This window comes from Pseudorasbora parva, chromosome 4 (assembly GCF_024679245.1).
Source record: "Pseudorasbora parva isolate DD20220531a chromosome 4, ASM2467924v1, whole genome shotgun sequence".
NCBI classification, from domain to species: Eukaryota; Metazoa; Chordata; class Actinopteri; order Cypriniformes; family Gobionidae; genus Pseudorasbora; species Pseudorasbora parva.
The window spans coordinates 46,102,673-46,119,647 of NC_090175.1; the positions used below are offsets into that span (position 1 = coordinate 46,102,673).

A 16,975-nucleotide genomic window follows, 5' to 3' on the forward strand; every position below is an offset into this window, starting at 1 on the left:
AGAAAATTTTATTAAAGTCTTCAATAGAAGGGATTAAACCAGAACTAACCTTTAGATCTAAACCTCTCAGGAAGACTAGCTGCCCAGACCAACATTCACTTGATATACTCATTCACACACACATAGAGTCAGGCCGCTCAGGGGATCACTTCAGGGCATGAAGCTTGACGGCCATCTTAACTTCCCCATTCCACGGCATATCAAACAGAACTCTGGAAGTGTGTGAGAGTCTTCTAAAGAATGGTCCATTATCACGGTGTCCCACCACAGCACATCAAAGAGCTCATTCCCCAGTCCTGACCACAGCTACGACTGCCTCTAAAGGACACTCATCAGCGCTGTCACCCCTCTCATGCGGAACTGACACAGAGCAATGCTGTTTAGCTTCAGTCGCAGAGCATGTTGGGATAGCTGCCCGTCCCTTTACATTCAGCAGAGGAGAGGAGGTGAACTCTGCCATCTGGAGCTGGCTAAGGAAGTGCTGCATATTACCAACAGTTACATCATTATATACACGGCCTGCACACTCACACACGCTGGCCCAGAATGAGTGTGCTTGCTGAATAAAATTCACCGTCAATTAGAGGAACCGGGGAAAGTCTCTCAGCTGTACAAATACACAACCAGAAAAAAGGCCTGGGAGAGCGAAGCGAGAGAGAGCTTGTTGAAAAGAAAAAGCGGGAAAACACTTGTAATTGCTCACGAGCTCATGCTCTGAAGGGCGGGTTAGTGTGTACTTGAAATTATTGGGATTTCTTGTTTTGGTTTGAAATGAAAATCAAGCCATCTGCGGAAACATGTTTCCTTGCTAAAACTAGCCGGCAATTTCTAACATCTCCATATTTATGTTTGCCGCCATCTTGAAAAGAGCACAGATGACAGGGAACTATCCATGTTTGCTCGCATATTAAAAAGCTGTTGACCTGATGCATATTGCTCTAGATTCAGATGCGATTGGGCTTGGTAAACAGGAATTTGTTTTAGTATTCTGGAGAACTACTCCACCCCTGCCACTCTCTCTCTCTCTCGCACCATCTCTGTAGGGAGCATAAGCGGTTAGCGGTTAAACAGGCACAAAGACACCCAGCTGGCAGAATGCTCAGACAGCGAGGAGAAAGACAGAAAAGGGAGGTGCAAGTCAGGTGAGAATCGTATTGTATTTGGACTGAGAGTAACATGGAGATGGAGTGATGGGGAAAAGGTCTACGTAACAGCAGAATACAGTTGTCAGTCATGTTTTAGAGCGGTAAATACAGTTAGGTTCACACACAGGTCGGTTAAGTGTGACAACCGAATTCTGCAACCAGGGAGCTGACTTCTGTTTTTTTATCATGTGTGGGATTTTGGGATCTTATAGAAACTGAGATCTAAACAATGTGTCATTGGATGATTTTAGATGTTGGAATGGGCAATGCAATGTATTTATTTATTTATTTATTACTAAGGATTATCAAGGCCAGTATTGCTGACATTAATCATGTACAAGTACCTCAATGAGTTTAGGGTTTGTTTTGCAAATTATCCAGATGTGTACTATTCTATTTTAATTTTAATTTATTTTTTTATAATTTATTCACAACAATTACAGAAACATCTTTAGTTGAGTTTCTGTATTTAAAACATTAAAGCAGCACTAGCCTACCATTCAAAACTTTATGGTTGCTAAAATGTTTTACAATGTTTTTGAAAAGTCTCTTATGCTCACCATTTCTATTTCTAAAAATTTAAAAAAAATGTATGTACAATATTTATTTTTTGATATGATGACAAAGATTTACTCCAGTTTCACATGATCGATCCTTCAGAAAATATAATATGCTGATTTGGTACACAAGACATTTTTATTTTATTATTGTTTATTATTATTTATTGTGTTTTATTATTCTAAATTATTTAAAAACATGGTCACACTTTAAATAGGGCCTAATTCACACTATTAACTAACTATTAACTACAACCTTTGCCTCAATAAACTCCTAATTACTGCTTATTAATAGTAAGGTTATTGTTAAAGGGTACATAAGATATGGTTTCTGTCAATCTCTTGTTATTATTGAGTTCCTATAGAATAGTATTGCATCATTCATATCCCAGAAGAGTCTTTAGTTTTATCAGATTTATAAAAGACAGATACGCATACCAATTCTTTTCAAAAACAGCTGAGCTTGTAGAGGCGTGCAGTGGGTGGAGCTAAAGAGTCATAAGCACATGCTACATCATCCTTCGTATTACCCTTTCATAACTTTCGATTCACTATATGTTCATGTTGTTTACATTATATGCATAAACATACCGATTGCCAACAAAACACAGACATTTGATGCAGTTTCACTCACCGTCTGCGGATCCGACTCATGACTGGGATCTATTATAGCTGACTCTTGGACCACTCCATCTTTCAGTTAAAAATGAGCTGCAAAACCAGCGCCAAACTGGGCCTTGTGGATGGGTGTGCTCTTGCTCTGGTTGATGGGTGTGCTCTTGCTCTCGCTCTGGTTGATGGGTGTGCTCTTGCTCTCGCTCTGGTTGATGGGTGTGCTCTTGCTCTCGCTCTGGTTGATGGGTGTGCTCTTGCTCTGGTTGATGGGTGTACTCTTGCTCTCGCTCTGGTTGATGGGTGTACTCTTGCTCTCGCTCTGGTTGATGGGTGTACTCTTGCTCTCGCTCTGGTTGATAGGTGTACTCTTGCTCTCGCTCTGGTTGATGGGTGTACTCTTGCTCTCGCTCTGGTTGATAGGTGTACTCTTGCACTCGCACTGGTTGATGGGTGTACTCTTGCTCTCGCTCTGGTTGATGGGTGTGCTCTTGCTCTCGCTCTGGTTGATGGGTGTGCTCTTGCTCTCGCTCTGGTTGATGGGTGTACTCTTGCTCTCGCTCTGGTTAATGGGTGTACTCTTGCTCTCGCTCTGGTTGATGGGTGTACTCTTGCTCTCGCTCTGTTGATGGGTGTGCTCTCGCTCTGGTTGATGGGTGTGCTCTTGCTCTCGCTCTGGTTGATGGGTGTACTCTTGCTCTCGCTCTGGTTTATGGGTGTACTCTTGCTCTCGCTCTGGTTGATGGGTGTACTCTTGCTTTCGCTCTGGTTGATGGGTGTACTCTTGCTCTCGCTCTGGTTGATGGGTGTACTCTTGTTCTCGCTCTGTTGATGGGTGTGCTCTCGCTCTCGCTCTGGTTGATGGGTGTGCTCTTGCTCTGGCTCTGGTTGATAGGTGTGCTCTCGCTCTTGCTCTGGTTGATGGGTGTGCTCTTGCTCTCTCTCTGGTTGATGGGTGTACTCTTGCTCTCACTCTGGTTGATGGGTGTGCTCTCGCTCTCGCTCTGGTTGATGGGTGTGCTCTTGCTCTCTCTCTGGTTGATGGGTGTGCTCTTGCTCTCTCTCTGGTTGATGGGTGTGCTCTTGCCCTCACTCTGGTTGATGGGTGTGCTCTTGCTCTCTCTCTGGTTGATGGGTGTGCTCTTGCTCTCTCTCTGGTTGATGGGTGTGCTCTTGCTCTCTCTCTGGTTGATGGTTGTGCTCTTGCTCTCTCTCTGGTTGATGGTTGTGTTCTTGCTCTCTCTCTGGTTGATGGGTGTGCTCTTGCTCTCTCTCTGGTTGATGGTTGTGTTCTTGCTCTTGCTCTTGCACTGGTTGATGGGTGTGCTCTTGCTCTCTCTCTGGTTGATGGTTGTGTTCTTGCTCTCGCTCTGGTCGATGGGTGAGCTATTGCTCTCTCTCTGGTTGATGGTTGTGTTCTTGCTCTCACTCTGGTTGATGGGTGTGCTCTTGCTCTTGCTCTGGTTGATGGGTGTGCTATTGCTCTCTCTCTCTGGTTGATGGGTGTGCTATTGCTCTCTGGTTGATGGGTGTGCTTTTGCTCTCACTCTGGTTAATGGGTGTGCTATTGCTCTCTCTCTGGTTGATGGGTGTGCTATTGCTCTTAATCTGGTTGATGGGTGTGCTCTTGCTCTCGCTTAGGTTGATGGGTGTACTCTTGCTCTCGCTCTGGTTGATGGGTGTACTCTTGCTCTCGCTCTGGTTGATGGGTGTACTCTTGCTCTCGCTCTGGTTGATGGGTGTACTCTTGTTCTCGCTCTGTTGATGGGTGTGCTCTCGCTCTCGCTCTGGTTGATGGGTGTGCTCTTGCTCTGGCTCTGGTTGATAGGTGTGCTCTCGCTCTTGCTCTGGTTGATGGGTGTGCTCTTGCTCTCTCTCTGGTTGATGGGTGTACTCTTGCTCTCACTCTGGTTGATGGGTGTGCTCTCGCTCTCGCTCTGGTTGATGGGTGTACTCTCGCTCTCGCTCTGGTAGATGGGTGTGCTCTCGCTCTCGCTCTGGTTGATGGGTGTGCTCTTGCTCTCTCTCTGGTTGATGGGTGTGCTCTTGCTCTCTCTCTGGTTGATGGGTGTGCTCTTGCCCTCACTCTGGTTGATGGGTGTGCTCTTGCTCTCTCTCTGGTTGATGGGTGTGCTCTTGCTCTCTCTCTCTGGTTGATGGGTGTGCTCTTGCTCTCTCTCTGGTTGATGGTTGTGCTCTTGCTCTCTCTCTGGTTGATGGTTGTGTTCTTGCTCTCTCTCTGGTTGATGGGTGTGCTCTTGCTCTCGCTCTGGTTGATGGGTGTACTCTTGCTCTCGCTCTGGTTGATGGGTGTACTCTTGCTCTCGCTCTGGTTGATGGGTGTACTCTTGCTCTCGCTCTGGTTGATGGGTGTACTCTTGCTCTCGCTCTGGTTGATGGGTGTACTCTTGTTCTCGCTCTGTTGATGGGTGTGCTCTCGCTCTCGCTCTGGTTGATGGGTGTGCTCTTGCTCTGGCTCTGGTTGATAGGTGTGCTCTCGCTCTTGCTCTGGTTGATGGGTGTGCTCTTGCTCTCTCTCTGGTTGATGGGTGTACTCTTGCTCTCACTCTGGTTGATGGGTGTGCTCTCGCTCTCGCTCTGGTTGATGGGTGTACTCTCGCTCTCGCTCTGGTAGATGGGTGTGCTCTCGCTCTCGCTCTGGTTGATGGGTGTGCTCTTGCTCTCTCTCTGGTTGATGGGTGTGCTCTTGCCCTCACTCTGGTTGATGGGTGTGCTCTTGCTCTCTCTCTGGTTGATGGGTGTGCTCTTGCTCTCTCTCTCTGGTTGATGGGTGTGCTCTTGCTCTCTCTCTGGTTGATGGTTGTGCTCTTGCTCTCTCTCTGGTTGATGGTTGTGTTCTTGCTCTTGCACTGGTTGATGGGTGTGCTCTTGCTCTCTCTCTGGTTGATGGTTGTGTTCTTGCTCTTGCACTGGTTGATGGGTGTGCTCTTGCTCTCTCTCTGGTTGATGGTTGTGTTCTTGCTCTCGCTCTGGTCGATGGGTGAGCTATTGCTCTCTCTCTGGTTGATGGTTGTGTTCTTGCTCTCACTCTGGTTGATGGGTGTGCTCTTGCTCTTGCTCTGGTTGATGGGTATACTCTTGCTCTCACTCTGGTTGATGGGTGTGCTCTTGCTCTGGCTCTGGTTGATGGGTGTGCTATTGCTCTCTCTCTGGTTGATGGGTGTGCTATTGCTCTCTGGTTGATGGGTGTGCTTTTGCTCTCACTCTGGTTGATGGGTGTGCTATTGCTCTCTCTCTGGTTGATGGGTGTGCTATTCCTCTCTCTCTGGTTGATGGGTGTGCTTTTGCTCTTAATCTGGTTGATGGGTGTGCTCTTGCTCTCGCTTGGGTTGATGAGTGTGCTTTTGCTCTTGCTCAGGTTGATGAGTGTGCTTTTGCTCTCACTCTGGTTGATGGGTGTGCTTTTGCTCTCGCTCTGGTTGATGGGTGTGCTTTTGCTCTCGCTCTCGTTGATAGGTGTGCTCTTGCTCTCGCTCTCGTTGATGGGCGGCTCTCACTCTCATTGATGGGTGTGCTCTTACTCTTGCTCTGGTTGATGGTCATATTCTCTTTCTGATTGATGGGTGCACTCTTTCTCTGGTTGATGGGTGTGCTCTTGCTCTAGTTCTGGTTGAGTGGTGTGCTCTTGCTCTCTCTCTGGTTGATGGGCGTGCTCTCTTTCTGGTTGATGGGTGAACTCTTTCTCTGGTTGATGGGTGTGCTCTTGCTCTAGCTCTGGTTGAGGGGTGTGCTCTTGCTCTCTCTCTGGTTGATGGGCGTGCTCTTGCTCTCTCTCTGGTTGATGGGCGTGCTCTCTTTCTGGTTGATGGGCGCACTCTCTTTCTGGTTGATGGGTGTGCTCTTCCTCTTCCTCTGATTGATGGGTGTACTCTTGCTCTGGTTGATGGGTGTGCTCTTGCTCTTCCTCTGGTTGATGGGTATACTCTTGCTCTTGCTCTGGTTGATGGGTGTACTCTTGCTCTGGTTCTGGTTGATGGGTTTGCTTTTGCTCTTGCTCTGGTTGATGGGTGTGCTCTTGCTCTCGCTCTGATTGATGGGTGTGCTCTCACTCTCATTGATGGGCGTCCTCTCTCTCTGGTTGATTGGCGTAATCTCGCTTTCACACAGGTTAATGGGCGTGCTCTCACTCTCATTCATGGGTGTGCTCTCTATCTGGTTGATTGGCGTGATGTCGCTTTTATTTTGGTTGATGGGCGCGCTCTCTCTGAGGTTGATGGGCGTGCTCGCTCTCTGGTCGATGGGTGTGCTCGCTCTCTGGTTGATTGGTGTGCTCGCTCTCTGGTTGATTGTCGTGATCTCGCTTTCACTCTGGTTGATTGGCGTGATGTCGCTTTCACTTTGGTTGGTGGGCGCACTCTCTTTCTGGTTGATGGGTGTGCTCTTCCTCTTCCTCTGGTTGATGGGTGTACTCTTGCTCTTGCTCTGGTTGATGGGTGTGCTCTTGCTCTTCCTCTGGTTGATGGGTGTACTCTTGCTCTGGTTCTGGTTGATGGGTTTGCTTTTGCTCTTGCTCTGGTTGATGGGTGTGCTCTTGCTCTCGCTCTGATTGATGGGTGTGCTCTCACTCTCATTGATAAGCATCCTCTCTCTCTGGTTGATTGGCGTAATCTCGCTTTCACACAGGTTGATGGGCGTGCTCTCACTCTCATTGATGGGTGTGCTCTCTATCTGGTTGATTGGCGTGATGCCGCTTTTACTTTGGTTGATGGGCGCGCTCTCTCTCTGGTTGATGGGCGTGCTCGCTCTCTGGTCGATGGGTGTGCTCGCTCTCTGATTGATTGGTGTGCTCGCTCTCTGGTTGATTGTCGTGATCTCGCTTTCACTCTGGTTGATTGGCGTGATGTCGCTTTCACTTTGGTTGATGGGCGCGCTCTCTCTCTCTGGTTGATGGCTTGCTCGCTCTCTGGTTGATGGGCGTGCTCGCTCTCTGGTTGATTGGTGTGCTCGCTCTCTAGTTGATTGGTGTGATCTCGCTTTCACTCTGGTTGATGGGCGTGCTCTCGCTTTCATTGATGGGCGCGCTCTTGCTCTCGTTGATGGGTGTGCTCTTGCTTTCGCTCTGGTTTATGGGCATAATCTCACTTTCGCTATGGTTGATGGGCGCACTCTAGCTCTTGTTGATGGGTGTGCTCTTGCTCTCGCTCTGGTTGATGGGCGCACTCTAGCTCTCATTGATGGTGCGCTCTTGTTCTGATTGATGGGTGTGCTCTTGCTGTCACTCTGGTTGATGGGCACGCTCTCTCTCTCTCTGGTCGATGGGCGTGCTCGCTCTCTGGTTGATTGGTGTGCTCACTCTCTGGTTGATTGGTGTGATCTCGCTTTCACTCTGGTTGATGGGCGTGCTCTCGCTTTCGTTGATGGGCGTGCTCTTGCTCTCGTTGATGGGTGTGCTCTTGCTCTCGCTCTGGTTTATGGGCGCACTCTAGCTCTCATTGATGGGTGCACTCTTACTCTTGCTCTGATTGCCTTTGGCTTGGCTTGCTCAGTTGGGGACATTAAGTTATTCAACTAAATATACAAATATAATAAATTAATTAGGTCTCATTTAATTCTACAAACTATAATACTGATCTGCCAGCATTGTCACTATATGATCAATTAAAATAAGCTGATAACATCACTGTTTTCTCCAGAACGACTGTACAGTCAAATTTTGTTGCAATATTGTGCTGTTTAACACTGTGAAGCTGCTTTGAAAAAATCGTCATTGTAAAAGCGCTATATAAATAAAGTTGATCGATTAATTGATTGATGAGCGTGCTCTTGCTCTCGTTGATGGGCATGATCTTGTTTTCACTCTGGTTTATGGGCGTGATCTCATTTTTGCTCCGGTTGATGGGCTTGATCTCGCTTTCAATCTGGTTGATGGGTGTGCTCTCGCTCTTGTTGATGGGCGTGATCTCGCTCTCACTCTTGTTGATGAGTGTGCTCTAGCTCTTGTTGATGGGCGTGATCTCGCTCTCACTCTTGTTGATGGGTGTGCTCTCGCTCTCGCTCTTGTTGATTGGGTGTGCTCTCGCTCTTGTCGATGGATGTGCTCTCACTCTTGTTGTTGGGTGTGCTCTCGCTCTTGTTGATGGGCGTGATCTCGTTCTCACTCTTGTTGATGGGTGTGCTCTCGCTCTTGTTGATCGGCGTGATCTCGCTCTCACTCATGTTGATGGGTGTGCTCTCGCTCTCGCTCTTGTTGATTGGGTGTGCTCTCGCTCTTGTTGATGGGTGTGGTCTCGCTCTCGATCTTGTTGATGGGTGTGCGCTCGGTCTCGCTCTTGTTGATTGGGTGTGCTCTTGCTCTCGCTCTTGTTGATTGGTTGTGCTCTCGCTCTTGTTGATGGGTGTGCTCTCGCTCTCGCTCTTGTTGATGGGTGTGCTCTCGCTCTCATTCTTGTTGATGGGTGTGCTCTCGCTCTGGTTTATGGCCGTGATCTCATTTTCTCTCTGGTTGATGGGCGTGATCTTGCTCTCCCTTTGCTCTTGTTGATGAGTGTGCTCTTGCTCTCGCTCTGGTTGATGGGCGTGATCTCGTTTTCGCTCTGGTTGATGGGTGTGATCTTGTTTTCACTCTGGTTGATGGGCGTGATCTCGTTTTTGCTCTGGTTGATGGGCGTGATCTCGCTTTCACTCTGGTTGATGGCCGTGATCTCGCGTTCACTCTGGTTGATGAGTGTGCTCTTGCTCTCGCTCTGGTTGATGGGCGTGATCTTGTTTTCGCTCTGGTTGATGGGTGTGATCTCGTTTTCGCTCTGGTTGATGGGTGTGATCTCGTTTTCGCTCTGGTTGATGGGCGTGATCTCGTTTTTGCTCTGGTTGATGGGCGTGATCTCACTTTCACTCTGGTTGATGGCCGTGATCTCACTTTCACTCTGGTTGATGGGCGCTCTCTCACTATTGTTGATGGGTGTGCTCTTGCTCTTACTCTAGTATATGGGTGTGATCTTGCTTTTGCTCCCATTGATGGGTGTGCTCTTGCTCTCATTCTGGTTTATGTGCATGATCAAGCTTTCTCTCTGGTTGATGGACTCGCTTTCTCTCTGGTTGATGCTCTTACTCTCTAGCATTAGACAAATAACTTTCCAGTGTTATGAAGTCGATATCTTTGATATTTACTTTTATAACTGTTTCTTTGGTTACAGGTGGTATTCACAACTATTGCATTGATCAAGAAGGGTCACGCCTGTTAGTAAATATTGTCAATTCCAGACACTGACTGTGTGAACGTAGCCAAGGTGGCAGAGAATGAAATTAGGAAAGGATGAATTGAGAAGGAGAAAGAGATAAAAAGGAAAAAAAGAGAGAAAGAATTGGGTATTAGCTGAGGATCAGAGAGTGTTAAGAGGAAAACACACTAGAGGCAGAAACATAGGAAAGAAAGAAGGTATTAAGTCGGACTAAGATACCATGAGTGAGAGATGGAGGGAGGAAGAGAGGCAGTGAGGGAACAGGGATGAGGAGGTGGTTTGAATGGGAAAGGTGGCAGAGAGCTGATTTGAGGGCATAAGGATGGGCTTAGCATAGCTGAGCTGCTCGGGCTGCATATCTGAGGCGGAATAGAGGATTCCTGGAGTTTCACTTTAATTCCATTAACACAAAGCCATCAGAGGCAAGATGGAGGCATCCACATGGGGAGAACTAAACCTCCTCTGACTAAATCTCTCTCTGGTTTTCTGTGCCACAACCACACGACAGACTAATGCAGCATGTGACTTTACCCTTTCAGTCTTTTACAGGAATATCCTGTATGAGTTAATTACAGCTTGAGGTCTATGGGCCACATTTGTGTTGTGTTGCAATGGCAACAACAACATTTTACCACTAAAACGTCTTCGGTTACATTATACAATAATCTAAATATCAAAAATATTTGTATTTTCCATTTCTGTTGATTGATATGAAAAATTGTGGAGATTTAGCAATGTAGCAGGTGAATTATGCATATGATTCTGATGAACAATATGCCTTTCTCCGCTGACTTTCTACATTGCTCAAAGGGTTTCTAAGGATATTGATTTTTAAAAGTCAGGCGTCTGACTCCAAGATGGTGAACAGGAACATGGTTTGTGTAACATTAGTACACATTATTAACTGTTTTATAATTTGGTCAAGCAAAATGCTAATATTAATTACTGTTATGTGTCTGACGTTGTAAAGAGCGATACCATTGTGCAGTGTTTACTACAATAACTTGAGTAAAGTAGTGTGAGTGGGTCTCTGAGCTCATGTAAGTGTAAGCGGGGCTAATTTGCATAATCACGTTTCCGCATATACACAATAAAGCAAAGCTGTAGAGTTACATTCAAAAATATATATATTTTTTTTTCACAGGAAAAAAACTAAAACCTTTTTAATATATTATTTTGGTGGTGAAAGATTAATTTTAAACAATACAATTGTTGACTAAAGGAAACATTTAGGATTGATATCTGAGATTTCAGCTTCCCTCAGTTTGTTAAAATGATTTCATAGTGCACTTTCTTTGGAAGTCTATGAGGAAAGGCAGAGGGTTTAAAGCAGAAATATTAAGCTTGTAGTTTTGATAAACCATAAATTTGAATATTTCCGTAATTGTGTTTGTCATTGAAGTTCTAAATTGTCCTTTCGAAGTGGAACAACAGTACTTTTCTAAGTGGATGAACATTTGGTAATGTGTAAGTCCTGTGGCTGGAGTATATAGGTAGTCAGTGTCCCAGTTTTTTGCTTTCTGTCTTATTAGTATGCAATACTAGAATTAGTACATCCTAAATCACAGTATATGGTCCATCCAAGTATGAATTTTGCTAATATTGCCCTTAACCCCTTTTTGGTGAGAGGAGTAGTTCTTAGACTTTTCAGGATTGGTTGCAGGTAGCCCTAATGATGAGAAAAGAGGTGCAGCAATTATAATGAAACAAAACCTAAAAATAACAAGATAATCTAGAGACTAGAGCTGGCAAAACACTAACAGAATAACCCAAAGATCATGACCAAGACAGACCATGAACTTAGGAAAACAGAACTTACATATGCAGACCAAACCAATCAATGCAATGAACCACAGGTGCAACCCATGAAACACCAGAAACAGGAGAAAACATACTGAACTAAAACATGAACAAAACCCACCCAGAACAAAAAACAAACCCTGAAAAGACTAATTGTAAGTTGTTATGATATGTCCTCTGTAGTTGACAAAATGACATTGCATGTATAGGCAAAAACAGTCGGATTTATTTTTAATTTATAAGACAGTCAAAAAGTGTTCTCCCTGAAATGTAGTATGCATATTGTATTCACTAATGTTTAGTATGAATCCTGATGTTCTCCTCATAATGCTTCATAGCACCGATGACACTGCGATTACAGCCATGTTTAATGTGTGAGTGTTGCTATGTGGGTGTGTGTGTGTGTCAGGTGATTGTATGATAACTCTTAAGGGATGGTGAGACCGGTGATCAGAGGTAATCTTAGCTTCTGGCTACACTTTAACTGCTCTGTCAGCTTACAACCCCCCACTGACTCGACCCTCTTTCTTTCTTTCTTCTTCCTTTGTTCTCTCTCTCTTTTTCTTTCGCCTGCTCGCTCACTGCCATTTTTGTCGTGTGCCTCAGCTATTTGTCTCTACAGGTATAATTTCTACTGTCATATTTCATCTTTTTGTATGAAGAGCCGTCAGTCACTTTCATAGTTCTATATATTTTACTCTCTTCCTGTCTTTTTCCCTTTTCTGTGTGTGATGGGTGAATTAATCAGCAGTTGCTCTGGGCATACCCTGAGTCTGACTGGCAGTTCTGTCTGGTCAGCACTCAGAGGACCAGGCTATTACTAACACCTCACGTCAATACACACTTACAGACACACACACGTTTAAAACATACTCCCACACACACACTTATAGGTAGCAGTAACTAGCTGGTTTAAGGAACTGCCTTGGGTGCGATCAATACAGTTCACATGCATGGGAAATTAAAGGAGAACTCTGTTACACACACATATATACACTTTGGCCCTGTGCCCTTCAGCTCTCCAGTCTCCAATGATATAGACTCAACTATCTCTTTACCCTCAAATTACCTGGACATTTTGTCATTCTTTTTCTCTCTTTGTAGGGAACATGCTATGATATGACACACCTCAAGTGCACGCATTGGTTTTGACAATATCTCACATTTTTAGAAGTTCAATTTAAATTGGTTGTATGTACACTATCAGCGTGAGGTCCATATATGCTGCAAATCCTCTGCATATCCAAGCCATTTGTGGACTCACTGATTAGTATTAACACTATAAATTACTATAAATCCCCTTGTTTGAAGTGTACCATAAAGCTTACATGATAAAATGTTACTAAGGTGTACACAAACAAGTTCTCCATTTAGGATTAGAACAAATTCAGCCCAAGCGCATTTGATGACATGGATGATTACGTTACTGTTTATCATCTGTCCATCATCGTATAAAGCCTGCCCTGACAATTTCATTGGTCCGAAGAGTTTCTGTTCGGGCATAATTACTGCTCTATTGATCAAGTCCAGACCAAACTGCCAAAGCTCAAATGTTGGGGGCGGGGCTGAGTTCGAATTGGTTTGGTTTTTCTCCGGAAAAAAATGCCGTTTGAGGTTAAATGTGTGTTATTTTGGCATGGTTGCCTGCTAAAATTTTCATTCCTGGGTCTATATGTCACATAATTGAGGTCACTTCAATCCGCGGACGTGGAAAACAACCCACAGGAAAACTTGGCAACACAGTGCAGTTTAGTTCTGTTGACTTTTGACAGCTAACATTATGCGTCACTCTGTTGCTCTGATTGGTTGTAGGGTCTATCCAATTGAGGCCTTTCCTGGTTCGGTTGAAAAAAAAACCCCTAATCACAGCCCAGTGGAGCAGTATCAGACTCATATTCTGACTAGAACTGAGTATGATGACGTCAGGCTGGCCACCTTGCGGAACTACTAAAATACAACATATTTTGCAAACGCCCCATGCATGTCACACCTGACTCAACTCAAACACAACTCAACAGCTTTTTACAGGTGCTTGTGAAGGCATCAACAGGTAAATGTGCAGGCTACGTTCAATAAAAGGCCAAATATATTAGAAAACTTTTAGCTGTGTTGCTATGTGTCATGAGAGTAACGTAGCAGCTAACACTCTGTCTAGAACTTGCTTAAACCCATTATATATATAACCTGCAACAGGTACATATTTGACAAATCCAGCATACCCCGTTTAAAAAAAAAAAAAAAAAAAAAAAAAACTAAAAGAAATCACTACTGATGACTTTTTTGATGACTCATATACTACATATACACACTACTGTTCAAAAGTGTGGGGTCTAGATTTAAAAAAAAAAAAAACCACGAAAATAATTTAATTCACCTAGGATGCATTCAATTCTTATAATGTTATAGAAGATTTAAAGTAAATTTTGTTCTTTTAAAGTTTCTATCACCAAAGTATCTTGAATTTTTGTTTATTACATATTGCACAAAAAAATATTGCGATGTGGTTCATTGGTTATGAAAATGTAGCGAACATTGTAATAGACGGAAAAGTTAGAGTTTGTTATTTTAAAGTCTTGGGGTTGCCAAAAGTACCCATATCCTGTCATGTATGTTTTCAGTGAGAAATGTAGTCTGGGACATGATTTTATTCACCATGAATCTTGAAAAGTGGTCTTAATACCAGAGTAGAACCAGACCTGAATGTGAGTCTGCTGTGTCTAAATAGCCGTTTTGTCTATTGTTTAAGTGATGGGTGGTGAAAAAGAAAAGTTATGTTGTTTTAGAACATTGATACTTGTCTCAGGAAGCACCAATTATATACAAACATGAGGTCAGTTTACGTTTTTGCGTATGAATTGACAACAGAGAGAGTCAAAGACATCCATGCAGGTCCAAAATCTCCTTAGAGTGCTCGATTCTTAAATGTCTGCTTCTGCTTAACAGTCACAGGCTGTTTCACATCTCTGAATGAGTCCTCATCTAAACTCCTCCCAGGGAACCTCAGAGCTAGATGAGAGGAAGAAAGACACTGAACAAAAAGTAGAGAATTGTGAAAACCAGATAAACTGTTGAAACCGACACGAAGAGACTATGCAGAACAAACAGCGCAAGACAGAGAAATATCATTTTATAATGGAGAGGTAGAGACACTCCAGAATCAACTTGCTTTTTAGTTGTTGTTTTTTTAGCAGGATTTGCGAAATAGGACACAAACGGAATGCTTGATGTCCCCCGGGCCTGGATTTATAAGAATCACAACAACGAGACAAAAATGGCGACCAGAATGCACACGAGGGACAGAATGTTCAAACTCAACCAAAACACACATTCATCTACATACACACACACACACACACACCAGGGACGTCGTGTTTGAACACCATCTAACACACTCTCTTCCATAACATACTAATCATCCATTACTATGAAAATGAGAGGCGAGAGCGATTTACATAAAGCCATGAAGCCAGAAAGTGAAATGAAGGATGCCTTGGAAATGAAACGGTGTGCCAGAGGTAGGCCTAGTATATTTACATTTAAAGCATTTAGCTTGCCACTTAGCACACAAGCGTTGCCTGTCAAGACCCTTAACTCTGACGGATAACCTCCGCCATCTGACGCAGGACGTGCGTCAGATATGAATCTCCACGCTGACTCAGCAGACGCGATAGGAATGTTCAGGCCTGTGTAAAGTGACGTCCGTTTGGCACGGATTATCAACTAGTGTCCAAACGATTATATACGTGTTCCTCAGCCTAAAGAGAGATGTCATGACGATGATTTAATAAACATCAATCAAGGTGCAAATTGAAACAGACGCTAGGTAATAAAGCATGGAGCAGCCACATTTCCACTGCTACCCAATTCATCCTTTTGTGGCTAATACTGCAAGCGCATGTATGCATCTGTCTGGTTTGCAGTAATACGGCATAGTGACTAAGTTAATCACACACCAGAAAATGACTATAATCAGCTAACTCAGGGAAAACCATCCATTCACATTACAGCTCACACTCTGCTTTCATGATCTGATCTGATTTTTATAATCCCACATTTTTAGCAGTCCTACTTAAAGGTGGGGTAAATGCTTTCTGGTAACCGTTGTTGATATTTCAAATCACCAAAACAAACACGCCCCTACACCCAAAAGGGTCTTGCCCCTATTTTGATAGCTCCAGCCCACACATATACGTAAACCAGGCAACGACTATGGCAGAATCTGTGTGTTACTAATCCAGATCAAATATTCAATGAAAAAGTCACCCCTTCCATCACAAAAACACAAACCGTTCTAATGAACAACTCGATAGTAGCCTACATGAGCACGACAGTCTAGCTAATGACATATTACTATTATGACCGGTTAAGGGTTATATAGATCATGAAAAGAGGAAACAAACAAATATTAGGAGTATAGTATCTTACTTGTCTGACACATTTTGTAAGCTGATGCTTGAAACAGACATTGAGGAGATTTAGATGCTCCATACGGTGTGGAAATGAACGGGTCTTTATCATCACTGAAGTGAACGACAACACGATCGCAAATGGACCAACAAACGAACATGACACACGAGCATATTCAAGCAAAAGCCAGCATATATTAGTTCTCGGCTAATGTCCGTCCTGTGTGTCGTGTGTTTTGAATAATGATGTGCGTTGAGCTCTCTCTTCTCACCATCATTAGTAGACACACCCCTTACTGCTGATTGGCTACAAGTTTGTTATTGCACTCGACCCGAGTCCGTTTTGGAAAACAGTTTTAAAATAAAATGTACCCCACCTTTAAGATCCAGTCTTGTGTAACTACACGAAACATTTGTATTAACTTTTAGAATGAGTTTTGTTATGTTGCCTTTGTCCCAAGCTCTTTTTTTCCAGTCCTGAATATGCATTATTATACTTTTTAAAATGATGGCCACATTAAAATTATAGCGCACACTTCCCTGCGCATTTAATGGAACACATGTGTTCTGTAGTTGCGCTCTGACTTTAGTAATACAAGTAATTCACACAGGTCTAATGTTTGCCATGAAATGCATGAACAATCATATTATAAAGCCAGATTGTGCTTTACAGTTTGTGAAATTAAACCTTCTTCTTTGTATTTATTTTATAGTTAGTTTATGTACCATTTGCTGATTCATCTGCTAGCTCAGCCTGTGTATGTGAATGCTCAGGTTCAGGGGCGTAGCACCAAATTTTGGGCCCTGGGTACAAACCATCTTGCTAGGCCCCCGTACCATGTATGTGTATGTATAGAAAATGGACTTCCCTGCCTTGGGCCCTGGTTACTCAGTACCCTTTATCCCCACAGTCCCACGCCCCTGCTCAGGTTTACATTTTAATATATTTGTTCAGGCATTACACATGCATACTCCCTGGGGTCTTACTGTAGGTGGGTTCAAAATCAGACCCTGTGAGAATAGTTTTGGTCAAAATGTTTCTTAAATTTGTGTAATTTAGTTGTTAGGATTACGTTTTTAGACAATGTTTTTAATTTTGTATGTATTTATTTATTTCATTTGATATTGGATATACATTAGTCATTATTTGTTTTGTAATTATGTTTGCTCATTTTCTAGCCTAGAAATCTAGACGCACCCTAGCGGCAGCAAATCTAATCTACCATGAATGTAGTGTAGCAACTCTCAATACACTT

The 16,975-nt window shown here is 43.8% G+C and overlaps 1 protein-coding gene across 1 annotated transcript; it reads right to left on the minus strand.

The window, feature by feature from the left end:
* Positions 1-2,402: 2,402 nt before the first annotated feature.
* LOC137073805 (uro-adherence factor A-like) lies at positions 2,403-5,878 on the minus strand. Its single transcript, XM_067442508.1, has 7 exons — positions 5,833-5,878; positions 5,086-5,510; positions 4,756-5,002; positions 4,060-4,703; positions 3,862-4,012; positions 3,162-3,806; positions 2,403-3,109 (listed from the first exon to the last, which is right to left on the minus strand). The coding sequence occupies exons 1-7, from the start codon at positions 5,876-5,878 to the stop codon at positions 2,403-2,405; spliced, it is 2,865 nt and encodes a 954-aa protein (XP_067298609.1).
* Between the last annotated feature and the right edge of the window lie 11,097 nt (positions 5,879-16,975).